Genomic DNA, 27,963 nt, shown 5'->3' on the forward strand with positions numbered 1-27,963 from the left:
GTCTTGGTCAGCCAGGTAAGAAAGGGCAGACACCAGGGTGGGGCGGGGGTGTTGGGCTGGGGCTGGGCTAGGGGGTATCTGACAAGGTCTCCTCTGCAGCTGCTGGAAGCTCTGGCCCAGCTGCGGGAAGACCAGCAAGTGCGTGTTCTGCTCTTCAGAAGTGGAGTGAAGGGTGTGTTCTGTGCAGGTGGGTTTCCTCCCTGCCCGTACCTCTCCCTCTGGACTCATCAGGATACCCCCAGCCTACAGGGGGTCGAGGGCTGAGGTCAGCTCTAGCATAGACTTATTATTCCCGTTTTTCAGATGTGAACTCAAAAACTCAAAAGAGGTAAAATTCCTTGCCTAGTATTACACAGCTAGTAAGAGGTAAAACAGAATTTTAACTTGGCCCCTCTGATCCCCAAATCCTTGTTCTTTCTGCTACACCATGCTTTGTTCTGACCCTTCACTGAGGAAATGAAGAAACCGAGTCCAGTGACATTCACAAGGTCTGTGGCCAAGATAGGACTCTGTGCCCCTTTGCCCATCCACAAGATCTCAGTCCCTATCCCATAGCTCTCCACTGCCCCTTGACGGTTTGGTTCTCACAAGAGGACAAGCACCATGAACTTCTGTCTCAAAGACTAGAAACATCCCATCCCACAAGAAGCAAGTGAGTGAGAGATATGCTGGGCTGAGCTAAGAACCCACTCTGGGGTGATTGGGGAAGGGTCAACAGTGGTCAGTGGGGAGGTGGGAAGAGGCCCCTCTGCCTTCTTGTTTCAAACTCCCGTGCTGCAAATGAGTGTCTGTCTCGTGATCTATTTAGTGCCACGTTTTTCATGTTTTTGTGCTTCTTGTGCTTTGCTGTTCAAAATGGCACACAAGCATAGTGCCTGAAGTGCTGTCTAGTGTTCCTAAGTGCAAGAAGGGCATGATAGGGGCCAATACTCTGATCTCTGCTGGCGTCCCTGCGGCCGCACCCCCCAGGAAGAAGGGAAGCTCGGGAGAGGAGACCAGCTTGCCTGTCACCCAGGTCCTCCACCTGCATTGCCTTGCATAAGACGTTCACTTGCATCAAGCTCGCCTGCACACCCACTCTCATCCGAGTTGGATCCAAATTGCATCAGACCGGTTACTTTATCAATGTTAATCTTGCGCAGAGGCTAGGACTGGAGAGGTAATAGCAGTGACAGAAGTTAAGTAAGCTCACGAAGGCTCTACAGTATTAATGGGGCCCAGAATGGTGTGTCTCAGTAATCCAAAGGGCATTTAAGACTAGTTTCAGATCTGCAGAAACTTTGATACTACTGCCAAATTTACTGATGCAGGTGCTGCAACAGTGGAGTGTCTGTTTCTGGTGCTGGTATTCTTTCGCAGCCTAGTCATCCGTTATGCCAGAAAACTTTCACTGAAGTAGCAGCTGTTGTCACATGCTATCCTGGAATTTGCCTTGTCTGAAGCTATGGGTCTCTTCATTTGATGGTTGCTTTCTTGATTTGTTTGCCATGTAGCAAATTATTGCTCAAAATGTTGGCATTCATATTAATTACAGATGTAATTCTGTGTATCTTACTGTGACTCTGAAAATTGTAGTATTGGTGTCATGGAAATAGATGTTATTCCAAAGTCATTTCATTAAAGATGAACTTTAACTTTTGCTGGGATTTGTACTTACCTAAATTTAGGTAGTCACAAAGAAGAATATGCATTCAGACAGATGCTGTACAAGTCAGAGGAAACTACAGCAGTTGCCCCATGAAGAAAAAGAGCCAGTTTTTTTTATTTTATTTGACACGAGAGAGTCACAAGTAGGCGTGGGGGGGAGCAGGCTCCCCACCGAGTGGAGAGGCCCATGTGGGGCTTGAAAAGAGCCAGTTTTTATGAGAATTCTTTTACACAGTATTCTGCACCCTGTAATTATAGTCTTTGGTTATTCATATAGAGAGAAATGAGTGTTTTCAGCTTCTATGAAATATGATTAATTAAACCAAGATAGTTAATTGCTAAAAAGAAAAAAAAAGGAGGTATGATATGCCTTATGAAGAAAACAGGTGTTGGATAAACTTAGTTCAGACATGAGTTACAGTGCTTTTGGCCTTGAGTTCAATGTTAATGAATCAACAATATATATTAAGTAATGTGCCTTTAAACAGAAACATAAAACAGGAAATGTTATGTATTGATAGTTTGACAAAACCAGAGGCTTGCAGAAGTCTAACCCTGTATTTTTCCTATGAGCAATGGCTCAGTAACTTTTAAGAACATAACTATACAAAAAAAGAGCTGTGTGTGTGTGTGTAAAAGAGGTGCCTTCCTGCCCTAAGGGTCTGTGATAAGAGCCTCTTACAAATCTCTGTGGCATAAAGCATCAGAACAGCTGGAAGTTCACATCCCTGTAAGAAACCTCCTATAATTGTTCCTATGACCGTTCATTCAGCAGAAACTCCTTGGCTGAGGAGCCATTGGGCAGGAGGGGAAACCAGGGTAGCTATAAGGAAGACCAAAGGAAGAACTTGTGGCAAGTGAAGGTGTTCTGAGGCTGAACATGCTGCCTCTGCGGGGGCTGAGTCCCCTGTCTTTGGGGGAAGGGACGTGTTCAACTGATGCTGGCCGGTGTCAGGGATACTGCAGGAGATAGCCTTATACCAGAGGGAAATTCAACCAAATGGACCTCGAGTTCACAGGCTATTTTCACTATTCCAAAAAGCGTTATAGAAGTTATGTGGATTATACCCACCATACCACCTCCAATAAAAATTGCCATAGGTTCAAAACATCCACATCCGGACCCCATTTCCTACTGAATCCGAGCCTCTGGGATTAGAGCCTAGGCATCAATATTTAGAAAGATTCTTCCAGGTGATTCTAAGCCCCCACTGCATTAGGTAAAGAACTACTGGGCTAAGACTAGGTCATTTAGTAAATCCCCAGCTGCTCAGAGAATCTCCCCGTTTCCTGCCTACCCTAGCCTAAAGCAAGGCACTGAAGAAGCTTTTACTAAGTGTGGAGTTCTTTCCTGAAACTCGGATTAGCCAATAAAGACAGCAATGTGACTGGCCGATAAGCCAGGGCTACCAATCCAATAAAACAGTGACAAGGTCCAGATTAATTATTATGGAACAAATGCTCACTGTCCACTGGACGTTGTTTTCAAAACTGAAGTCCAAAACGGCCGGACTCTGAGCCCGCCCGCCCGCCCGCCCGCCCGCCTCAGGGCCAGGCGGCTGACCTGCTTTAGAGCTGGAGGTCGGGTCGCTCCCGAGGCTCTTTATAGAAGCTGACGTCCTGCTGCGTTGCAAGGGCCCAACACAGGAACTCCTGCGTGTTGAGCCCCAAAGGCAGCGGGAAGGGAGGCATTCCCGTCAACACAATGCTCCACAGTACGTGCAGACACAGGCCATCAAGCTCCTCCAGGGCCACCTCGTCCAACAACGACACCAGATACCCTTTACTAATTCAGTTTGCAGCTCCCCCGGCGCCTGCGCACCAAGACACTAAGGGCCCCCAGTCGCGCTTACGCACAACAACCCCGACGCGGATTGAACCTAGAGATCAGAGGAGTTCCTGAGCGCCGGGTGGGGAACTGCAAACACTGTAGGGTCCGCTTCCGGTTCGAGCACCCGAAACCCCGCCTCTAGAGACGTGGTTCGGGCAGTTATTCTCCAGTCCCTCCTGAGGCTCCCTTGGACGGAATCCTATGCTAGGGAGCCTGGGCTACCCTTGCCAGACCCAGGGTGGTCTCTGGTCAGAGGGAAAAGGGAGCCTTACTGGTCCGGGATGGGAAGAAGAGGCTAGGGGGAGTGGGTCAGTGGTTTGGCCACTGTGCAGAGCAGAGCTGTGTTGGTGTAGGACCCGGTACGGGGCCCGGGGGGGGGGGGGGCGCTCAGAAAAGGTTTAAGGTGGAAAGGAGAGCTAGAAGTCTGAAGGGTGGGGGATCTTGTGTGTTCGTCGGGATGTGGAACTGTGAAATCTGGGAGTTGGTATGGGGGTAAGCTGTCATCCTGGGGAGTGCGGGTGCAGCTATTGGGAAAACGGAGTTGATAAGGTAGGTGGGGAAAGAAGAGGCATGCTTCTTTCTGAGCTTGGATGTTAATAATTAGTACTCTTCAGGCCCAGGAACCCTTAAGCGCGGTGAAGCAACACCTGGTTAGGTTTCTTAACAGCCCTTTAAGGTCAGTGGTGTTGTGCAAATGAAGAAACTGAGGCTCAAAGAAGTTAACTTGCCCCAAATAAAACAGCCGGCAAGTGGTAGAGTGAGAAAGAAACCCAGACTCTTGTCTCTGGAGCTAAATTACAGAGTTTGAGATTTGAAGTGGGTTTCAGAGGTCCTTCATTCCAGACCTGCAAATGCAGGTAGCTGCAAATATCTGGGTTGGATTGGGTTGTACCTGAAAATCAATTCCCCTTTGAAGGGAAAGCTCCCTCCGCTCCATCTGATTTTTTTCCTGGGACACGTCTCTAAAACCATGACAGCCAATCAGTCTGACAACCAGATGGCCAGATGTCTCCGGTGGGCCACTATTTAGGGTTCCCTGAATCTAATCATAGAATTGACCATTGAAAACAAAAAATAGGCTGCTGTGATCTCATTTTGAAGATAGGAGGACTAATGTCTAAACAGACTGTTAGGGTCTGTGCTAGAATCCAGATCATTTTTTTCATTTTACCACTGTCCCAGAAATTTGTTCCTTGTATCCACTTAATGTAGTGTGGGAAAATTTTTGTTTAAACAGTCTGAAAGGTACTTTAAAAAGTCTTTGCCTTTTGTACTTCAGAGGTACTATTAAATGTCAGTCGCAGTTTGCCTTGTGGAAAGATCACTTCCAGTGTAACATTGCTACAAACAACAGTTCTCAAATATTTATATCTCAGGACACCTTTATTCTCTCTTTTTAAAAGATTTTATTTATTTATTTGACGAGGGAGAGAGGATAAGCAGGGGGAGTAGCAGATGGAGAGGGAGAAACTGCTTGCCCCCCACCCCAAGCCGGGGTTGGGGGGGCAGCGGATGCAGGACTGGATCCCAGGACCAGGGGATCATGACCTGAGCTGAAGGCAGTCACATAACCAACAGAGTTACCCAGGTGCCTCAAGACACCTGTATGCTTTTACCTCAAAAGAGTTTGTGTATATTATATCTATGATATTTACCATATCAGAAATTAAAGGTGAGAAAATATTTTTTTCTTTTATAAAAATTTTATTTATTTATTTGACAGGCAGAGATCACAAGTAGGCAGAGAGGCAGGCAGAGAGAGAGAAGGGAAGCGGGCTCCCTGCTGAGCAGAGAGCCCTGATCCAGGGCCCTGGGACCAAGACTCCAGCCGAAGGCAGAGGCTTTAACCCTCTGAGCCACCCAGGTGCCCCAAAGCTGAGAAAATCTTAAAACATTCACTTACCAGTTACTTAAGAATAAAAGTAAACTTGGGGGGCCTGGGTGGCTCAGTTAGTTAAGCATCCAGTTCTTGGTCATGATCTCATGGGTTTTGAGATCCAGCCCCATGTTGGGCTCCATGCTCAGCAGGGAGTCTGCTTAAGATTCTTTCCTTCTCAGGGCGCCTGGGTGGCTCAGTGGGTTAAAGCCTCTGCTTTTGGCTCAGGTCATGATCCCAGGGTCCTGGGATCGAGCCCCACATCAGGCTCTCTTCCTCCCCCTCTCTGCCTGCCTCTCTGCCTACTTGTGATCTCTGTCTGTCAAATAAATTAATTAATTTTAAAAAAAAAAGATTTCTCTCCTTCTGCCCTTCCTCACACTGTGTACTTGCTCTCTCTCTAATAAAATAAATCTTTTAAAAAAGTAACCTGTTACTTCTGAATATAAATAATATTTTAGGGGCACCTGGGTGGCTCAGTGGGTTAAACCTCAGCCTTCGGCTCAGGTCCTGATCTCAGGGTCCTGGGATCGAGCCCCGCATCAGGCTCACTGCTCAGCGGGGAGCCTGTTTCCTCCTCTCTCCCTCTGCCTACTTGTAATCTCTGCCTGTCAAATGAATAAATAAAATCTTAAAATATATATTTTAATGAAAAATAGCTAGGCCTTTCTCCCAAAAAATTAGTAGGAAGAGTAGCATTATTTTACATTGTCTCAAATCTGTTCAATATCTGGCTTCATAGAAAATAGCCAGACTCTCATTTCTGCTTCAGCAACCAAACTGTTGTGTCTTTTGTGTATATGTCTAACACAGATTTTAATTGCCTTTTCAAATAACTGTGGACATTCTTTTTTGATACTATACCTAAAACTCAGTGAGTCGTAGTTTCTTGAAAGGTATGTACAGTGTGACTTCTGAAACCATGTTGGCGAACTTTTGTACTGTTACATTAAAATCCATTGGTTTATCTTGCCCTTTGTTCTGATATTTTACCCATGTATAATTTTATTACATTAGGCATTGGTCATTTAGAAAATGTTGGCTCACTGGGTTAAGCAAATCTTCCAATGTTGACATTTCAAATTTCATAATGTAATAGTCAAGTAGAATATCAGTGTACAATATCAAGAAAAATCACATTTGTTAATATCATCACCTATCTCATTTTTTAGAAAAAAGTTAAGCTACTAAAACTCAGGTAGTATAAACAAGTTTCATTTGTGGCCAAAAAGGTACTGTCAGTTGATTTGTTGAAGGGAAAGACTCACCTTTTTTTTGATGGCTGTTGTTGTTTTGTTGAAGGGACAGACTCACCTTTTTTTTTTTTTTTTTTTTTACATATTTGAGAAAATGTCTAGTGAAACCCCAAGTCTGAATAACTGTATTTGTTAGCTGTTCATTCAGAGTGAAAAATGGCATTCTATAACCTATGTGACTAGCTCAGCTGGTAACTCAAATAGGCACACAGGTGTTTTCTGGGATCAACTATTATACTTTGGCTTATAGCAAGAATGCTTGATGTATACTTCCCATTTTGTCACAACGAGATATAAAAGATATGTACTCATTAGATGAAATAGAATAAAATTTATTTTTACTATTTCATAAAAAAAAAAAACAAAAAAATAGATGTCCATGGAAGTAGAGAGGGACTACTAAGATAATAAAAGTTGCTGTTAATGCTGAAAAGCATTGGGAAAGACATTTCCATTTCAGTGTGGAGGACTAAATAATCGAAAAATTCTGCCAAGGCACCTGGGAGTTGATTGAGCCGCTGGCTCTTGGTTTTGGCTTGTGTCATGATCCCAGGGTCGCTGGAATTGAGTTACCATGTTGGGTTCCATGCTCAGTGGGGAGTCTGCTTGAGGATTCTCTCTCCATCTCCCTCTTGCCCCCAGCACCCTGCTCAAGCACACTCTCTCTCTCAAATAAATCTTTTAAAAAAGCTTTTCCTGCCAAGAACAACCCAGAATGCTGGATAAAAGCAATAAACATTCTTTTAAATGCATACAGTACGGAGGAGGGGTGTTTTTTCTTTTAATTTTACACTCATCTGTACTGTTTGAATGTTTTGACTTTGTGTATTACTTTTTTAAGACTATTTGAGAGAGAGAGCGAGTGAGTGGGAGCATGAGATGGGGGGAGAGGCAGAGGGAGAAGCAGACTCCCCACTGAGCAAGGAGCCAGACATGGGGCTTGATGCCAGACCCCAGGACCCTGACATCATGACCTGAGCCAAAACAGACAGATGCTCAATGCACCGAGCCACCCAGGTGCCCCTGTGTATTACTTTTATTTTTATTTTTGCTATATCATGTCTTTTATTTTTGTCAGTGTGTTCTGTTTTCATTTTAATTATTTTTGGGGTAGATAATACTCAACACATGAATTAAGATTCAAAAGTATAAAGGTCAAACTGTCAAAATTCTCCCTCTTACCCCATTCCCAGTTTCCCAGTTTCTCTCCCCATCCTAGAAATATTTTATGTAAACCTACAACCAAATACATATATGCACATGTGAGTAATGTTATCCCCCTGTATAATACAAACTTTAGCTTTCTTACATGCTATTTCACATCTTGAATTTTTCATACAACAATAGATTTTTTAGATTATATCAGTGCATAAAAAGTTGCTTGTTACCTAGTGTTCAGTTTATGGATGTACCATACTTTATTTAACCACCTGTTGGTGGATATTAAGATGGTTTTCAGTGGCACCTGGGTGGCTCAGTCAGTTAAGCATCTGCCTTCGGCTGGGTCCTGGGATGGAGCCCCACGTAGGGCTCCCTGCTCAGCAGGGAGCCTGCTTCTTCTCCCTCTCTCTCTCTCTCTCTCTCTCTGCATTCCTCCTTGTGTCTCTGTCTCTGTCAAATAAATAAATAAAATCTTAAATATATATATATATACATATATATATAAATGTCCTCTCGGTGGGTCTATAATTGACAGTTCTGTCTGTAATTGATTTCCGGTGGTATGGCACCAGAGCTCCCCCCACCCCCAACCCCCCGCTTCTCGCCTCCTGACTGCATTTTATTATTTAATTTATTTTATTTTATTTTAAGATTTTATTTATTTATTTGACACAGAGAAAGAGACAGTGAGAAAGGGATACAAGCAGGGGGAGTGGGAGAGGGAGAAGCAGGCCTCCCACTGAGCAGGGAGCCTGAACCAGAGCTCCATCCCAGGACTCTGGGATCATGATCTGAGCCAAAGGCAACACTTAATGACTGAGCCTCCTAGGCGCCCCTGACTGCATTTTAGTAAGGTTTCTCTTTATTAATTTCTATAACTGGCTTATATTTTCTTTTTTTTTTAATTCTTAGCCTTTTATTTTTATTTATTTTTATTATGCTCAATTAGCCCATATATAGGACATTAGTGTTGTTTGTTTTAAGATTTTATTTGTTTATTTGACAGAGACAGAGAAGGAATAGAGCAGGGAAAGTGGGAGAGGGAGAAGCAGGCTTCCTGCTGATCAGGGAGCTGGATGTGGGGCTCGATCCCATGACCTGAGCGGAAGGCAGGTGCTTAATGACTGAGCCACCCAGGTGCCCCAATTTTCTTTTCTTTTCTTTTTTTTTTTTTAAGATTTTATTTATTTGACAGAGAGATCACAAATAGGCAGAGAGGCAGGCAGAGAGAGAGAGGGGAAGCCAGACTCCCCGCTAAGTAGAGATTCCCCATGCGGGGCTTGATCCCAGGACCCTGAGATCATGACCTGAGCCGAAGGCAGAGGCTTAACCCACTGAGCCACCCAGGCGCCCCAGGTGGTATATTTTAATCTCCTTCAAGAAATCCAGTAGGTCAGCAGCTCAGCGGATGAGAAAACCCTCATTACCCAGAACTCTTGCTTTACTCCAATGGGTTTTGGTTTCAAAACAACCCCTCCCAACTTCTCCACAAAATTCCCTTTCTCTCTGTTGGAGTAGCCTATGATTGTTTCCTGTGCTGTTTGTCTGAAATTGCAATTCTCCGCTATTCCCAAATAAACTTGTTTTTGCTGGTAAAATAACTTATTTTTTTTTAAGATTTTATTTATTTGGTAGAGAGAGATCACAAGTAGGCAGAGAGGGAGAGAGGGAGGAGGAAGCAGGCTCCCTGCCTAGCAGGGAGCCCAATGCAGGACTCGATCCCAAGACCCTGAGATCATGACCTGAGCGAAAGGCAAAGGCTTAACCCAGTGAGCCACCCAGGCAGCCCCAAAATAACTTATTTTTAAGGTCAACACTGCCAAAAGAATTTACTGCTTCCTCCAGCCAATACCTGGAGACAACCCCCACTCCCACCACACCCCCAATCTGTGGGAGCCTAAGGGTGGATAAACCTCCATTAGCTAACACAGCTAATGTTTCACAGGTTTCGCGTGGCCCAAACAAACACCTTCCATGATTTCGTAATTTTTCACTTTCCGGTCTCTATTATACAGGCCCGGTTCACCCACCTCCATATTCCTTCCTTCTCCCTTCAAAACTCTCCGTCACCTCCGTACAAACAGAAGTTTAAGTCCAGTTCACACCGAACAGTCCCTTTTGCTGTAGTGTATTATCTATTAGTGAGTAAAACCTGTTCTCACTTTAACTAGCCTCCCCCTGTATCTTTGACAGTAGTCATTATTATGATCCCCGCTTTACGGATTAAAACACTGACCCTTAAAGAGGTTGGCATCCTTGCCCCAAATCACGCAGCGGAGCTGGGTGGGCTTCGCCTAGCCCGGGTTCAAGTCTCCAAAGGGCAAGCGGCGTGGAAAACCACCCTGGGCTGTGCGCCACTAGGTGGAGCAGTTGCGAAAACCAGGGACACAGCAGCGAGCTCTCCCCGGCGTGGACGGAGTAGTGGAGGGGCTCTTGGCACCTTCTCAGCCTGCGCCCAGATGCTGCGCGCCCTGACCAGCGCCCTGCGCCTTCCAGGCCCCTGGGGACCCCTTCGCACCCGTGGCTGCGCCTCCCATGGAGCTACTGGGGACCCGGAGATCCAAGTGCGCGCCCTGACCGGCCGCGACCAAGGTAAGTGCGCTGTCGCGGGGAGCGCCGAGGTGGCGCGGGAGCCAGGGCCAGGGGGCCCACGACAGCGGAAGGACACCAGTAAGGGGAAGGCGAGCCGCTCACTGCGTTTGACGATTTGATCCCCAGCTGCGGTTTCCCAGTCAAGGCTCCCAAGCCTTTCCGAAGCCCGGGGAGGTGGGCGACCACCCTGCTAGCCGCCCCGACCCTAACTGAGGTCACCTAGGTCCCTTCAGTCCTCCATTCAGGGGCCGGGGCTTTGAAGGAGGGGAAGGGAACTCGCTCAAGGAGAGTACGAGGAACCCACCGCCAGCACCAGTACTACCGCTTGTACCCCAGTAACCTTAATTAAAAGGCTCTAACCCTCCGGGCTGAGTCCTGGCTAGGTTCCAGAGGGGCGAGGCGGACGAGCCAATCCGCCGGTGGGGCGGATGGAGGAGGAACAAGAGCAGAAAAGGGACAGGAGCTGGGCATGTCGCCCTGCGCTCTCCTCCGCCCACGCTGGCTGACGTTTGTGCCTTTTTGAGTCAGAAAGTTCCCATTGGTCCCTGGTGACATGGTTTGGAGACTATGGCCAGGAAAGAATTCTTGGTAGGAATTGGGAAAGGTTGTTTTGTTAAAGCAAAGGGACAGGACCTCTGGGCAGAAAGAGCGTCCTGGGTTTTGAGTGATTAAGTTCTAGAATATACCTGAGGTTTGGTGGAGTGAGGTCTGGAGTCAAGGACCAAGAAAGAATTCTTGAGACAGCTTTGGTGCAAAATGGTGGTTTATTAAGGCATGGGGACAGGACCCGTGGGAAAGAAGAGCTGCTGCCCCTGGGTTGTGAGGGGTTGCAGGTTATGTACCATGGGGGTGGGGGAAGTAAAGAAAAGGGAGGTTTCTATAAACTTTCATATGCTAAAGAGGATCTACAAGATACCAGATACCAGAGGCCTAGCCATTGCCAAAGTCCTTCCGCCCTTTTTTAGCAAACAGTTAAGATAGTTGGGAGATTCCTAAAGAATGTCACGTATGTCCCACCCAGGAGTGGGGGTGGGAGAAGGTTGCTGGGTGTCAGCTTTTGCTTTGTCTTCAGCCAGCCCTCTGTTCTCTCATCATTCCCACCTGAACAATTTTGATCCTAAATCTTTAAGGTTGAAGGTGGAAGGTCTTAGCTTCTGTAACATCTTCCTGCTGAACAGGGCCGTAGAGTTGTCCCTACCTACTCAGGTCAACACTGGTCAGTTGGGGACTGTGTAGGGGAGTTAGGAAAGACTGAGGCAGCTGAATCCAGGGGAGACAGCTCAGGTGATCTTCCAAGTGGAAAGGATCATCTGTGGAAGTTATGGCAGTGAAGCAGTTCGACGCCAGGTGAGGAGACATGAGAGAAACAGTAAAACATGATTAATGTAGCAAAAAGAAAATGAAGCTCAAATTAAGTTTTTTGCTAGTTGACAGAAAGCCCTTTTCCAGTCCAGGAGTTTAATCAGTCATTAAAGGAGAGAGAGAGACTGTTTAAGTGCTAACTTGAGTATGTCAGAACCCAAGAAATATTTTGTGATAATCTGGAACATTACCATAGTATTTTGTTTTTGTGATAATGTAAGGGCCTACTTAGCCAGAGCGATTCCATCTTGGTTAAACAATGATTTTGTTGTTTATGCAGTAAAACTTAAACTCACCCCGCCCCCCCCCCCCCCCCCCCCCCCAGAACTTACTTAGAAGCAAGTCCGGGAAACCAGTAAAATATGGCCCGACCAGCCCCTGATAACAGAGCCCAAATACAAGGATGGGTCAGGTCAGGTGGTGATAACAGAGCCCAAATACAAGGACAGGTCAGGTCAGATGGAGACAACAGAGCCCAGAATGCAAGGACGAGTCAGGCCGAGTGGAGATGATCTCATTGGCCAGGCTCAACCCCATGGCCTTTGCTCTACAAAAGCAAGTCTGTGAAGCTGGGGGTCGTCGATCTCTCTGTAAGAGATGGTGCCAACCAGTCGGTTGATTCTCGGTGCCGGCGCAAAATAAAGCTTTGCTTGACCTTCGCTTTGTATCAGTCTCGCTCCTTTGATCACAGACCCCATCAATAGCACAACTTCTACCTTATGTAGCAGTTAAAACATTCAATACCATTCTATTCTGTAAAGCTGCTTTACACATCTGTATCACCATAGCATTTTAATAGAGAAATGCTACTTCGAGGGGCATTTAGGACTGACCCTGTACTTTGTAAGAGGTTCCACATGCCAAACATCCTCCAGTTCCAAAGGGGGAACAAAAGTGGATGTTAGTTGGTCATATCAGTGAGACAGAACAAGTTCACCACTGTTTTAAGTTTGGAAGGTTGGCCAGGTTGGTAGTGGCTTTATAATGCATCGTGATTCCAAGCAAAACCCAGAGAACAGTGGCCATATAACCACTGGGTTCCGTTAGGAGACAAGTCCTCCAATTTTGGGTTTCTGTAACTACAGTCAAGATATCAAGGGCTATTCAGTTTGGAGAGCCATCTTTTTAATGTGTAATAAAGGCAGTCCATCGTTACTTTGTAGGGACCAAGGGAGTCCAAACCTAGGGACAATTTTCCTTCACGAAGTTTTTCTCACCTCCATGGCTTTTTGTCCAAATCAGTGGCCTGCTGTAAACCCTATATTACTTTCATTGGTTCCTAAGGTCATATCCTTTGAATGTCCTTTGAAGTGAATTACAGCTGTCTTCTTAGGTAGGTGTACAGCCTTAAGAAGAGTTAATAATTTTAGGCCTGTATTGGACTGTGGAGTTATGGCTTGATAATAAACGCCTTTTCTTCCAAATTGCTCCATGGACATGTAGGACTAGGAAAGCATCTTTGGAGTCAGTATTAATATTAGTTTTTAAGGCTTTGGCAATTGCAAAGTGCTAGTGGGCACTACAGCATTCCCATCTTTTCTTATTCCTTTTATGAAAACTATTGTCATCAGTAAACCAACTATCATTCATATTTTTAATAGGGCATCTTAAATATGGCCAACTAAATAAAGATCAATAACCTCTGAACAGTTTTGCTCTATAGAGAAGTACAAGGGTCAGGTTCGGGTTTGGGTAACTAGGTTTAAAATTTGACAAGTTCTGATGGGGTCCGTTATCAAAGGAGCAAGACTGATACAAAGCGAAGGTCAAGCAAAGATTTATTTCACGCCAGTATTGAGAATCAAACCGACTGGTCGGGGCCGTCTCTTACGGAGAGAGCGACGACCCCCAGCCTCACAGACTAGCTTTTATAGGGCAAAGGCCATGTGGTTGAGCCTGGCCAATGAGATTGTAATACACAGAGAAAGTTGCATAGTCATGCTAGGTCACACATGGGTGGCCAATGGAATTACAATTTACCCTATAGTAGCTGTTTGAACTAACCTATCTATCACTCTGGTCAGAATTGGCGCCCTAGTTTGGCACCCAAAAGGCGGGGTTTACATTCTTTGGTGTTTAGGGAGATAGTATGTGTGCTTTACTGATTGGATGTCTCCACCTGGCCTGAAAACATCCTTGCATTCTGGGCTCTGTTATCTCCACCTGACCTGACCCGTCCTTGTATTGGACTCTGTTATCAGGGACTGGTCGACCATATTTTACTGGTTCCCAGACTTGCTTTTAAGTAACTTCCCCTGGGGGCGGGGGGGCAGGGTCAGTTTAAGTTTTACTGCATAAACAACAAAATCACTATTTAACAGAGATGGAGTCGCTCTGGCTAAGTAGGCCCCTACATTCCCCCCTTTTCTTTGGAGATTAGTCAAATCCTTGACTTTTCAGCCAGTTCTATGTCCTCTTTTGTACAAATGACATTAGGGCATTTATAATGCAGGGGCCAAGGGGCGCCTGGGTGGCTCAGTGGATTAAGCATCTGCCTTCAGCTCAGGTCATGATCTCAGGGTCCTGGGATTGAGTCCCACATTGGGCTCTCTGCTTGGTGGGGAGCCTGCTTCCCCCTCTCTCTCTCTGCCTGCCTCTCTGTCTACTTGTGATCTCTCTCTGTCAAATAAATAAATAAAATCTTAAAAAAAAATGCAGGGGCCAAAAGTAACATTTAACAATAGGAGCAACAATGAACTCAATGAACTCATTGTTTTTTGAGTCTTAGCTTTAGTCCACGATCAGCGGGGTCCATTGGCAGCAGCATCCATCTCTGGGGGACGTCCTCGTCCTTGTCTCGTTTGATGTGACACGCGTGAATCCAGGTCCTGATGACTTCTACTTTTATTGCCGTGGGGGGTGGTCAGGATGACAGTAAATGGTCCCTTCCAGCGAGGCTCTAAATTTCCCACTTGGTGGCGGCACATCCAAACCAAGTCCCCCGGTTGGTAAGGATGTGGTTCCACCTCCGTCTCTGTCTCAGTGTGGGCAGTTTGGATCCCTTTGTGGCCTCTTTTTAAGACAGACTGTAATGCCTGCAGTGACCTTGGCCATCTGCAGTGCCTTGATGAGTGCAATCAGCTCCGATTTTTTTAACCAAGGTTCCATGTGTCAGGGCCGCCGTCCAGAGTTCCTGCTCAGGAGAAACCACCACAGCCCCCGCATACCTCTTTCCATCAACCATGTAGCTACTCCCATCTGTAAACAGAGTCATCTCCGCATCTGGGAGGGGAGTGTCTCTGAGATCCGGCTTTATTCCTGTGACCTGGGTTAGGACCTCCCTGCAGTTTGTGTGGGTAGTCAGCCAGCTCCTCTGGTAGCAATGTGGCTGGATTTAGCACCACCAGGGGCCGGAAAGTCACTTTCGGTTTGTTGAGGAAGAGGGTCTGATACCCTGTCACTTGGGCATTTGTCATCCACCGGTCTGGTGGAGTCTGGAGAAGGCCCTCGATCGTAAGTGGTGGTCAAGATGAGATTTTGACCCAAAGTCAATTTACATGCATCCTTGACCAGGAGGGCCATGGTAGCAGTTATGCGGAGGCAAGGGGGAACCCAGCCTCTACTGGATCTAGTTTCTTGCTAAGATAGGCTACTGGTCTTTGTCAAGGCCCCAGAGTCTGAGTCAAAACTCCTTTGGCCACCCCTGCCTTTTTATTCACATACAAGTGGAAGGGCTTGGTAACATCTGGGATGGCCAATGCTGGGGCACTCAGGAAGGCTATTTGTAATTCCCAAAATGCTCCTTCTGCCTCAGCTGTCCACTCTACCATAGTGAGTCCTCCCTTAGTCAGTTCATAGAGAGGTTGGGCAATCTCCACGAACCGCAGTATCCACAGCCTACAGTGGCCCACCATCCCAAGAAACTCCCTCACTTGTCGGGGCGTGGTGGGGCAGGGGTATCGGGTGATCATCTGTTTCCTGGACTTAGTGAACTCACTCCCTCGTGGACATCAAAGCCCAATAAGTAGCGTGGCTCTGACAAAGCTGTGCTTTCTTTGCTGACACCCAATACCCTTTTTCCTGCAGAGTCTGTAAGAGAGCTCTCGTCCCCCGCAAGCATGACTCAGTCCTCAGCGGCTATCAGCAAGTCATCAACATATTGTAACAGAGTGACTCCTGGATTGGAGGTTCTGTACTCACGCAAATCCTTGTGTAGGGCCTTGTCGAAGATAGTGGGTGAATTCTTGAATCCTTGGGGAAGTCTTGAATCCTTGGTGAGCTGGCCTTGGAACCCTTCCTGTGGGTCGGACCACTCAAAAGCAAAAAGGGGCTGAGACTCCCTTGCTAAAGGTATGCAGAAAAATGCATCCTTGCGATGTAAGATGGTATACACAGTTCTTTTGGGGCCCAGGAGGGAGAGTAGGGTATAGCGGTTAGGCACCGTTGGGTGGATATCTTCAACCCATTTATTAACTTCCCGCAAGTCCTAAACGGGTCGGTACTCCCCAGTCTCGGCCTTTTTGACAGGCAGCAAAGGTGTGTCATTAAAACATAATTTTTCTCTCTAAAATAACCCTCATTTCCAGAGATAGCCAAATCAGGACTAATTTATTTGAAAAACAAGTCCAGTTTTAACAAACTTGGCCTAATTATTTACATAAGATGAGCAAGAACAGTGAGTGATCATATAGATCTTTAAGAATCTGCTTTGCTGGAACTTCATATAAGGAATCTCTAGGTTGAACTTTTAGTAGCCTCTCCAGGTCAGAAGCCAAGCCATGTACTTGCCATCAGACATGCCTGCAATACCTGTGGATTTGGGCAGATTCCTCTTCCTGAGGTCCCCAAAGTATCCTGAGGTTCCTGCACCTGCCAGGAAGTGACATTCTTACTCACTTGGTGGGGCTACTGGGAATTCTGTAAGCAGGGTACCAGGCTAACAGTCCAAGGGGCTTTATGGCTCCAGGTTTCATAAAGTCAACCTTAGTTCCTAAAAGCTGTCTGGTCATATCTGAGTCTATGCATGTCTTTCTCAAATATGACATTCTAGTTAAAGTCTTGGTAAAATAACTAATGGTGTCCTGTTACAAGAACAGATTCTTATTGAACTTATGCAAATAACTGATTGCCATGGAAGAATACTTACTGAGACCATTTGAGTTTCAGAGGGTTCAGACAGAAAAGTTGAATGCTTTGATTTGTTTACAAATTAATATTTTTACATTTCTGTAAGTCACAGATAACTTAAGTAAAATTTTCCTTAGTGTGGAAGAGCAAACATTAGAGAACCAGCAATGTTTAAAATGAGACATAACACTATCATCTTTTAGTTAATTTAACCCCATGTTACTAATTCTGGTTTAGTTTGAATGCAGCTTTAGTTAGTTCTGGAAATTCTTACCCATTTCAGTTTTAGGATTTTTAGTATATAGAATACCTGTATTTGTCCTTAAAGTCCTTTATATGAATCTCCTTTAAGGTGAAACTCATTTACAGGAGAATTAAAACAAAAAAACCCTCAGAAATGGACATTGTTAATGATCTGAGATTTCACTATGATACTGTATGATATGTATAGTATATGTATACATATGTATACATATACATATACTATATGTATAGTATATGATACTGTAGACAAAGAAACTCAGTTATTCTGCGACCCACTGACACATAACACTTCAGTAATTACAGTATCAAGTGATGAGCTATCAAAAACATTAAACTGGGGTGCCTGGGTGGCTCAGTGGGTTAAAGCCTCTGCCTTCGGCTCGGGTCATGATCCCAGGGTCCTTGGATTGAGCCCTGCGTCGGGCTCTGCTCAGCAGGGAGCCTGTTTCCCCTCTCTCCCTGCCTGCCTCTCTGCTACTTGTGATCTCTGCCTATCAAATAATAAATAAAATCTTAAAATATATATATATTAAAAAAAATTAAAACTTTAGGAAATGGATAGAATCTCTAGAATAGTTATAGCATTTACTCAAATGTAACCCAAGGTTTATCATTTGTTTAGCAGTACTTCCTGAGTAACTTAGCATACCAAGGAAAATTCTAATGAGTTAAAGAGATTTCATTTACAATTCAAATCTTGTCAACATCTGCTAAAATCGGATAAAGTTTTAAAGCACTTGCCTAAATATAATTAGGGATGTTAAAGACCTGATACAGGCATAATGTGGGAAATGGTTTTTCTGGACAGGCAAAGAGGAAACAACTGTTTACATTTTCTTCCTAACAGCAGATTAATTTAAGAAAACTGTCTTTTTGAATGAAGACAATTTTAATCTTATACCACTGTACCTTTAAAACCCATTCATTTTAATCTTAGTCTGTCCTGACCACACCTAAAACTTTTTTCTGAAGATTTCCCTTCACAAACCTTTTACTTTCTTTTACATTAAATTTTGTCCCAAGCCACTTCTTTTCAAACCATCTCATTTAGAACAAAATTACCTTTTATCTTTAACAAAATGCATTCCCATTCCATATCTTTCTTAAGTATCTATTTTTCCACATACAGAATTGTTTCCCGTATTTCCATTAGTCTTAGTTACAGTTAGGATTTTGTACTTTTAGAAACACCTTAGTCTCTAGTCAGTTAATTATTAACCACTTGTGAACTGTTACAACAGAATTTTCAGATGGCAAATTTATAAATCAGTTAAGCACAAAACATGTTTACCAACAGATTTAAATATTCTTAGTTTCTTTGCAGTAAGTCAAAAGCATTTACTTGACTTAGCATTTTATCCTATTTGAAAGACCTAGATGTCCAACAAATTTAATTCCATTTGTCATCCAAGCAAAACTTTAACTTTCAGGTTACCAAAAACTTTGAAAGCTATATTAACATTATCCATGAAAACTCTGAGACAATGAACCATCAGTTTAGTCATCTTTTTGCTAACAACCCAGCAGAGGTAACATGAGATTATTGACCTTCAGTAAACCTTGACAGAATAAAAGTTTCACATTTACTGCTGTAACTTCGAAGACAGGTCTATCTTAATTAAACCAACAAACGTAACTTAATTTAAATACTGATTTATGTTCCACCTGGGCCCACCCCATTTTCAGTATTTACCTGAGACACAGGTGGGGAAATCTGAAGTGGGGGGGGTGTTAGGTCCAGGGGGTGCTCTTCTTGCTCCTTAATAGTGAAGAGAGAAGGAGCCTTGGTGCATGGTCTGGAGGCCAGTCTTGCAGGCCACAGGCCGCACCCACAATGGTGCAGAAACGGGAAAAGGGGGAGACAGAAGAAACCAAGTGCTGCTAGGAGGCAGAGAAAGGATTCCTGGTTTTAGAGCTCATCAGCCCCAACAGAGAAGCAGATGCTGTGTTTTTCCCGCCAACAAGGGGGGAGAGGTTAAGCAGTCCATGTTGGGCCAGAGAAGACAGGGAATTTCCCTGAAACAAAGGAGTTTTGGCAGCTGCTTGGGAATATTCCTTAAAGTCTCTGCCTTGAGTTAGACTAACCCCAGTTGGCTCCAGTTAAAGCCGTTAACATAGGAAATGAGTGAGGGAGAAGCCCCCACATCTATTAGGAGGGACAGAGAGAAAGTCAGTGTCCCCTTGCTAGGGATGGCCTATGTATCCTCCAGCAACCTGGGTTTACTAGGAGAAGGCTTATTTACATAATTATCATCCAGCATGTCAGGAGGGAGTTTACTAGCTGACTCATTTGGGCAAACACATTCTGCAAAAGGCCTTTAGGTCGGGGTCCTGGTGTAGAGCAATGAAGGCCTAGCTATGAGCAATGAAGGTACCCTAGGTCATTTGCCCTGTTTCCTGCAGAGGAGATCTAACTGATAGATCCCACTGAGGCCATGCAGTATGACAGGAGCTCTGTCCTTTCCTAAATTTTGCAATCCAGATTATTTCCAGTGGGTTAAAAGGCACTCCAAGGTAGAGTCCTTGGGAACTGAAGAAGCCTACTGAGGCCATGCTCCCAGTAAAGTAAGAAGGTCCATTACCAAATCCTCCTGACTCCTGGGTGGCGTCCCACACAGGATTATGTCAGAGGTTCCCATGTGTCAAAATTGACCTGAGGCATCCTCAAGAGATCGCTATTAATCACGATCCTGCCTTACCCAGGAAGGCATTCCTGCACATAAAAGGCCCTGGAGGGGTGCCAGCGCCCCTACCCTTCCCCATAGCATCCTAGGCTGCCAATGGGTGTCTGGCAAATGGACCAAAATACTGTGCCATGCTATGCCATCGTCTGTCCTGAAGATTGCATACTGTTTTGCCAATTTAACCCATGGAAATACTAGAAAAGTGGGGCGCATGGGTGGCTCAGTGGGTTAAAAGCCTCTGCCTTTGGCTCAGGTTATGATCTCGGGGTCCTGGGATGGAGCCCTGCGTCCAGCTCTCTGCTCAGCGGGGAGCTTGCTTCCTCTTCTCTCTCTGCCTACTTGTGATCTCTGTCAAATAAATAAAAATAAAAAATCTTAAAAAAAAGAGAGAAATACTAGAAAAGTTTGTCAAGGGGAAATTACCCAATTTTGTAGCTTTAAGTAGTTTGTAGAAGACACTAACAAGAACAGTAAAGATTGAAATCCATCATGGTCTATGTGACATTCCAACGCATGTGGTCCTTACAGCCAACTTACCTAGGAAATGGTCCCTGGTTGCATTTTAATTCAATCAGGTACTGGTTTTGACCGGCTCCCAGTGGAGGTCCTACAGCCAGAAATGGCTAGGCCTGGGATGTGGAGGGGATCACATTAGACCAATCAGGAGGAAACCTCACACGGGATTCTTAAGGTTGGCAGCCGTCCTGAGCTGTCCCGAGCCCAAGAAAGACAACTTTGTGTAAGAACAGTAAGTTCCCTCTCTGACTTGTGTCTCTCTCTGTCAAATAAATAAATAAAATCTTTAAAAAAAGGAAAGAAAATGGGATTATATTTTTAACCACTCTTGGCTCTTCTTATGGCTTGACTCAATTCCTTAGCTGAGTGCGCAGGGTTCAGCACCACAACCTCACCTTCCCATCTTCTCTCTTCGAGCCGGGGGTTCATCTTACACCGTCCCACCTCTGTTTTGTCACCTTGAATTCTCTTTCCTCTCTGCTGATATAAATCCTTCTGCAATTACTCCTCCCCCTCCCATTATCCCTTTACTTAATATGTATCTGGACTGGACTCTCTCATAGGCTGTTAGCTCTGTGGAAGTAAAGATTGCCAGCTGAGTCCGGCTGTTAATATAAGGCACATTCACGTCTTCTGGGCCTCAGTTTCCCTTTCTGTATAGTATGGGGTTGTAAAACCACTTGGTCCCTAATACCTTGTGGTGTTTTCTTTTTCCTTTTTTAAATTATTTTATTGGGGTGCCTGGGTGGCTCAGTGGGTTAAGCCTCTGCCTTCCGCCCAGATCATGATCCCAGGGTCCTGGGATTGAGCCCCACATCAGGTCTCTGCTCAGTGGGAAGCCTGCTTTCCCCATCCCCCCTGCCTGCCTCTCTGCCTGCTTGTGATCTCTGTCTGTCAAATAAATAAATAAAATCTTTAAAAAAAAAAGTTCTTAAAAATATAAATGATTTTATTTATTTGCGAGAGAGAGCGCACACACGTGCACACAGCAAGGGGTAGGGGCAGAGGGAGAGGGAGAAGCAGACTCCCCACTGAGCAGGAAGCCCAACGTGGGGCTCCATCCCAGGACCCTGAGACCTGAGCAGAAGTCAGATGCTTAGCTGACTAAACCACCCTGGCACCCCTTACAGTGTGCTTTCTATTGACTCTTCCAGCGAGCAAGAATTTTCTGTCCTATTCAAGGTCTTTCTGGCTGGACTAAGAATCAAATTGACATGAAATGGATTAACAGGAGAAAATCAAATTTAATTCTGTATGTACAGGGAATTCATACAGACATGGAAATTCCAAAAACAGGCAAAATGAGATACATAAGTCACTCTGAACTAAGGAGAAGAGGTAGGGGTCTGGGACTTCAGAGGGAAGGAATACAATTCACAAAAAAGATGAAAAGGAGGGGTGCCTGGGTGGCTCAGTGGGTTAAGGCCTCTGCCTTCAGCTCAGGTCATGATCTCAGAGTCCTGGGATCGAGCCCCGAATCGGGCTCTCTGCTCAGCAGGGAGCCTGCTTCCCTCTCTCTCTGCCTGCCTCTCTGCCTACTTGTGATCTCTCTCTCTCTGTCAAATTAATAAATAATTAAAAAAAAAAACAAGATGAAAGGAGTAAATGTTTGCTAAACAATTGTTCGCTGGGCCACCCAGAAACAATAGGACATAGAGGACTTGATCAAACAGGCCATAGGGTGCCTGGGTGGCACAGTCAATTAAGGGGTTTAAACTTCTGAGTCTTGGTTGCAGTTCAGGCTCAGCACTCAGCAAGGAATATGCTTAAGTCTTTCTCTCCCTTTGCCCCTTACCCTCTACTTGCTCTCTTGAGTCTCCTCTCTCTCAAATAAATAAGCCTTTTTTTGAAAAGATTTTATTTATTTATTTGAGAGAGCGAGAGAGTGAGCATAAGTTGGGGGAAGGAGCAGAGAAGAGGGAGAAGCAGACTCCCCACTGAGCAGGGAGCTGGACTTTGGGCTCCATCCCAGGACCCCGGGACTATGACCTGAGCAAAGGCAGTCGGTTTAACCGACTGAGCCACCAGGTGCCCCTCAAGTAAATAAATCTTAAAACAGGGCGTCTGGGTGGCTCAGTGGGTTAAAGCCTCTGCCTTCAGCTCAGGTAATGGTCCCAGGGTCCTGGGATCGAGCCCCGAATCAGGCTCTCTGCTCCGCAGGGAGCCTGCTTCCTCCTCTCTCTCTGCCTGCCTCTCTGCTTACTTGCGATCTCTCTCTCTCTCTCTGTCAAATAAATAAATAATAAAAATCTTTTTAATAAATAAATAAATCTTAAACAATAATAACAACAATAACAAACCAGGTCTTGCTAGGTTCCTCCCAGTCTACCATACGTAGTTCATAGTAAAATGTAGTTATTTATGGTGATAACTCTCTTCCTAGATCAGATCCTGTATCTGGGCAGTTGTTGGGAGGGAGAGGTAAAGAGCTTTTCCTGAATTTATTGGGTTTGACTGTTTTTTAACTCAAATAATCTTCATGCCAAGTGATCCAAAGCAGCCTGCCCTTGGTCCCCTACCACTCCCACCTATATTACCTGACCTGAGGTGGAGGCCATCCAGATAGAAGTGAGCTAAGGTCAGCTGCTAAGGAAATTATTAACCAGTGGCTTGTGGGTTTGGTAAGATCGGAAACAGTGTGATACAGACCTACCACACTGCAGAGGTCCCACAAGGGCAATGTTCTCGGAATCAGAGCTCAACGAAAAGCTTCCGGACCATGGCTGAGTTCTCTCTTATTTCTCCAGGATTTGACATGTCGGAGTACAAACTGAATGAAAGCCAAAGACACCCTGTCTGGCTCCTCATAGCACCCAGCTTGAAGTTCTTTCCTTCTCTCGAATCCTGGAATTTTCCCTAGCATCTATGCCTTTTTCCTGTTCACTATACCCATAAACTCTGGCTAAGCACTTAATGGGCATCATCTTTTTTTTTCCCTTTTTTTTAGATTTATTTTTAAATACTCTGTACACCCAGCATAGGGTTTGAACTTACAACCCCAAGATTAAGTAAGAGTCACATGCTCTAGCAACTGAGCTAGCCAGGTGGCCCAAGCATTATCGCCTTAAGTCCTCATAACAACCTTTTATAATTTCTTTTATGGATCTGGAAATTGAAGGCCAGAAGAGTAAACCAACTTGCCCAAGGTCAATGGCTAAGCTGTGACTTGAGCCAAGCACCCTATTTGTCTTCTGAAGAAGGAGATAAAGATGGAGAGAAGGGATAGAGATGAAATATGGGAGACCATTCAGCCAGTAAGAAAGGAGATAGAACAGGAAAGTGAAGAGGAGAGAGGAAAGTTTCTACCAATCTCAAGATGTCGTGACTGTGTTAGTTTTCTATTGCCACATAACAAATTACCCTCAAGCTTTACTGCTTAAAATAACACACATTTATTGTCTTATAGCTTCTGGAGGTCAGAAGTGCAAGCACAATTGGGCAGCGTTCTCTGCTTCAGGTTTTACTGAGTTGCAATCTGGGAGTTGGGCAGGGCTGTGGTCTCATCATAGGATTGACTGAGAGATCTACTTCCAAGCTGCTTCTGTTGATAAAATTCACCTCCTATGGTTGTAGGACTGAAGCCTGCTTTTCTTCCTCTTGGCTTGGGGGGCCATTCTCAGCTCCTGGGGGCTGCCTCTAGTTGCTTGCCACATGACCCTCTCTATAGGCCCACTAGTTTGGCTAGTGTGCCCTAGCAAGACAGAGTCTTATGTATGCAATGTAGCCTAATGATGGAAACTAACACCTTATCACCGGTGCCATATAATTGAACCGCAGTCTTGGAAGTGACTTTTTTTTTTTTTTAGTGGACACACAACACAAAGCATTTATTTCTCATATGTCTATGGATCAAGTAGCCTGGGGCAGGTTTTAGTGGACAGCGCTATTCTAAGTGTAAGGCCTCAATCTGTGCCATGTGTATTTATTCTGGATCCCAGACTGAAAGGGCAGCATCTATCCAGGGAAGTTCTTATCTTGGCAATAGCAGAAAGCAGTCAGGTGGGTAGAAATCTGTAATGCATTTTAAGGCCTCCATCTGGAACTGACAATTGTCATTTTACTCACACTACATTGTCCAAAACAAGTCTATAGCCAAGCCCAACATCAGTGAAATGGGAAAAATAGTGTTACCCACTGTAGTGAGTTTACCACACAGTCACATGGCAAAAGGGGTGAATGTACAAATCTACTTCAGAGAAGAGAAGAATCTTGAAAATGATTACATTTACCACAGCTCTCTCCTGATTCTGGTCTCCATAACACCTTCCAAGGTGATCACATTAGCTTCTTAAACTAATCTCCCTGTGTTCAATCTTCTCCACAATCGATCACAATTGATTATGAACATTTTGGCTGTAGGGGATAGAATACCTAGTTCAAAAGGACATATTATCTCACATAGTAAGGAATCTGGAAAATAATTGTTTTAAGTTTAGAATTTCAACAATGTCATGGAGGTCTCAGGTTTTTTGTGACCTTTTTAAATCCTGTTTGCTTTTGTCTGCAACCTTGTTGTCTCATGGTGATAAGATTGCTGCAGTAACTCCAGCATCACATGATTGCACAGTGGTTGTTCAAAGCAGGAAAAAAAAAAAGAAAGAGTTCCTTCATACACCCCTCTCTTTCATCTTCCTTCAATCTTCACTAAATGGCCTTTTGTCACCTCTTTTATCTCTTCACTGGTCTTACTTTTCCTTGAGGATTTGTTTTCTTCTCTGGGAAGTCTTCCGTGGGCACCAAAGGCTGGTCTGATGTCCTTGAACCGGTCACAGGCTTGGTCAGCTCGGAGCGCGGCCGGAGGCCAGGTTGATGGGAGTAATTGGGCGCTCTGCTCTGAGGGTGCACTCTGGAAGTGACATTTTATGATCTTAGCTGCATTCTGTTGGTTAGAAGCAATTCACAGGCCTTGCCCACACTCCAAGGAAGGAGATTATTGAGGCTATGAAGATGGGCCCAGTCTAGGGTCTGTCTGCCACAAGACCTTGGACTGCTACACTCCAGTGTGGTTTTTATCTACTAGAGTTTCTCTTCCTTAAAGTTGCAGCATTTTCTCTCCTGGAGCACTAGAGCTGGAGAAGACCTTGGGTACATCTGAGTTCTGTGGAACTTCCAGAGGCCCTGCTGGGCTCAAAGAACTTTTTGAAGATTTCCAAGGAGGCTAAGGAGGCCACCTAATCTGAAATGTTATGGTTTTCTGTCCTGAACCACAGTTCTCTAACTCCTGGCTGGAAACTCTGTCCCTTGAGAGCCCTGAAACTTTCATTGTTCCTTCCCTGTGTTATAGATCAACTCACACTGAGAAAGCCATCTTAATAAATAGGGCTTGCTCCACAGACAAGGCTAAGAACCCTGGAATGAAATAATGAGAGGACTTTGAAGACTAAATGATAGGTAAACACGAGAGGGAAACAGCCAAGAAGGTATTAGAGTATTTGAGCCCATTCCCAGAGCTGGTCTCTTTTCTCTACAACTGGCCCAGATTGTGGGGGTGGGTTGAGGCTAGAGTAGGAAGCAATGGCCAGATTGGGGAAGGGGGGGATCTTTTGGGTGATATTAAGGAATTTGACTTAATTTTGGTGAGAAGGGAAAGGGAGGGACGTGGTGGATTTGGGTTAGAAAGAGGATTTGGACCCAATGAGGGAATGAATGGGAGTTGGAAGGAAGAGCAAGACTGAAGGCAAGAGGGCCAGTTGGACAACTCATGTAGTAGAGGAAAGAGCCCATATCAGGTTACTGGCTGCAGGGAGGGTATCAGCTGAAAGGTCTGAGATCTGTTTAGGAGGTTGAATTGTTCAGGGAGACTGAGTAAATTGCATAGGTGAGGAAGAGGGAGCAGCAGGACAGCCTTCTGTGTTGACAGATCATTTGCTAACGAAGGGTACAGGAGAAAGACTGAGCCATGGGTTTACAAGTTCTTCCACTTCTGTGAAGCAGAAAGAAACAAGCAGTTATTCTCTACATTTTATTGTCAGGGAAACGGAAGCATGGGTGTGTGTGACTTGCCCCAAGTCCCAGTGCTCATGAAGAGTAGAGGTTGCCCAGAACCTAGGCTGCTGCCTCCAGACCCCAGCCCAGGAGTGAGCAGGCCTACTGGCTCACCCAAGGCTACCCTGTCACTTGCAGGAATCACTGAGATTCTGATGAACAGACCGAGTGCCCGCAATGCTTTGGGGAACGTCTTGGTCAGCCAGGTAAGAAAGGGCAGACACCAGGGTGGGGCGGGGGTGTTGGGCTGGGGCTGGGCTAGGGGGTATCTGACAAGGTCTCCTCTGCAGCTGCTGGAAGCTCTGGCCCAGCTGCGGGAAGACCAGCAAGTGCGGTGTTCTGCTCTTCAGAAGTGGAGTGAAGGGTGTGTTCTGTGCAGGTGGGTTTCCTCCCCTGCCCGTACCTCTCCCTCTGGACTCATCAGGATACCCCCAGCCTACAGGGGGTCGAGGGCTGAGGTCAGCTCTAGCATAGGACTTATTATTCCCGTTTTCAGATGTGAACTCAAAAACTCAAAAGAGGTAAAATTCCTTGCTAGTATTACACAGCTAGTAAGAGGTAAAACAGAATTTTAACTTGGCCCCTCTGATCCCCAAATCCTTGTTCTTTCTGCTACACCATGCTTTGTTCTGACCCTTCACTGAGGAAATGAAGGAAACCGAGTCCAGTGACATTCACAAGGTCTGTGGCCAAGATAGGACTCTGTGCCCCTTTGCCCATCCACAAGATCTCAGTCCCTATCACCATAGCTCTCCACTGCCCCTTGACGGTTTGGTTCTCACAAGAGGACAAGCACCATGAACTTCTGTCTCAAAGACTAGAAACATCCCATCCCACAAGAAGCAAGTGAGTGAGAGATATGCTGGGCTGAGCTAAGAACCCACTCTGGGGTGATTGGGGAAGGGTCAACAGTGGTCAGTGGGGAGGTGGGAAGAGGCCCCTCTGCCTTCTTGTTTCAACTCCCGTGCTGCAAATGAGTGTCTGTCTCGTGATCTATTTAGTGCCACGTTTTTCATGTTTTTGTGCTTCTTGTGCTTTTGCTGTTCAAAATGGCACACAAGCATAGTGCCTGAAGTGCTGTCTAGTGTTCCTAAGTGCAAGAAGGGCATGATAGGGGCCAATACTCTGATCTCTGCTGGCGTCCCTGCGGCCGGCACCCCCCAGGAAGAAGGGAAGCTCGGGAGAGGAGACCAGCTTGCCTGTCACCCAGGTCCTCCACCTGCATTGCCTTGCATAAGACGTTCACTTGCATCAAGCTCGCCTGCACACCCCTCTCATCCGAGTTGGATCCAAAATTGCATCAGACCGGTTACTTTATCAATGTTAATCTTGCGCAGAGGCTAGGACTGGAGAGGTAATAGCAGTGACAGAAGTTAAGTAAGCTCACGAAGGCTCTACAGTATTTAATGGGGCCCAGAATGGTGTGTCTCAGTAATCCAAAGGGCATTTAAGACTAGTTTCAGATCTGCAGAAACTTTGATACTACTGCCAAATTTACTGATGCAGGTGCTGCAACAGTGGAGTGTCTGTTTCTGGTGCTGGTATTCTTTCGCAGCCTAGTCATCCGTTATGCCAGAAAACTTTCACTGAAGTAGCAGCTGTTGTCACATGCTATCCTGGAATTTGCCTTGTCTGAAGCTATGGGTCTCTTCATTTGATGGTTGCTTTCTTGATTTGTTTGCCATGTAGCAAATTATTGCTCAAAATGTTGGCATTCATATT

The 27,963-nt window shown here is 45.3% G+C and overlaps 1 protein-coding gene across 1 annotated transcript; it reads left to right on the top strand.

Annotated features, from left to right (window-relative positions):
- On the top strand, window positions 1-27,836 carry LOC125097392 (enoyl-CoA hydratase domain-containing protein 2, mitochondrial-like). The gene is made up of 7 exons (XM_047724935.1): window positions 1-15; window positions 100-187; window positions 10,133-10,363; window positions 26,380-26,447; window positions 26,532-26,620; window positions 26,738-26,799; window positions 27,748-27,836. Exons 3-7 carry the CDS (start codon window positions 10,231-10,233, stop codon window positions 27,834-27,836), a joined length of 441 nt encoding a protein of 146 aa, XP_047580891.1. The 5' UTR covers window positions 1-15; window positions 100-187; window positions 10,133-10,230.
- Window positions 27,837-27,963: the final 127 nt, after the last annotated feature.

The sequence above is a fragment of the Lutra lutra genome, chromosome 4 (genome assembly GCF_902655055.1).
Source record: "Lutra lutra chromosome 4, mLutLut1.2, whole genome shotgun sequence".
NCBI lineage: Eukaryota > Metazoa > Chordata > Mammalia > Carnivora > Mustelidae > Lutra > Lutra lutra.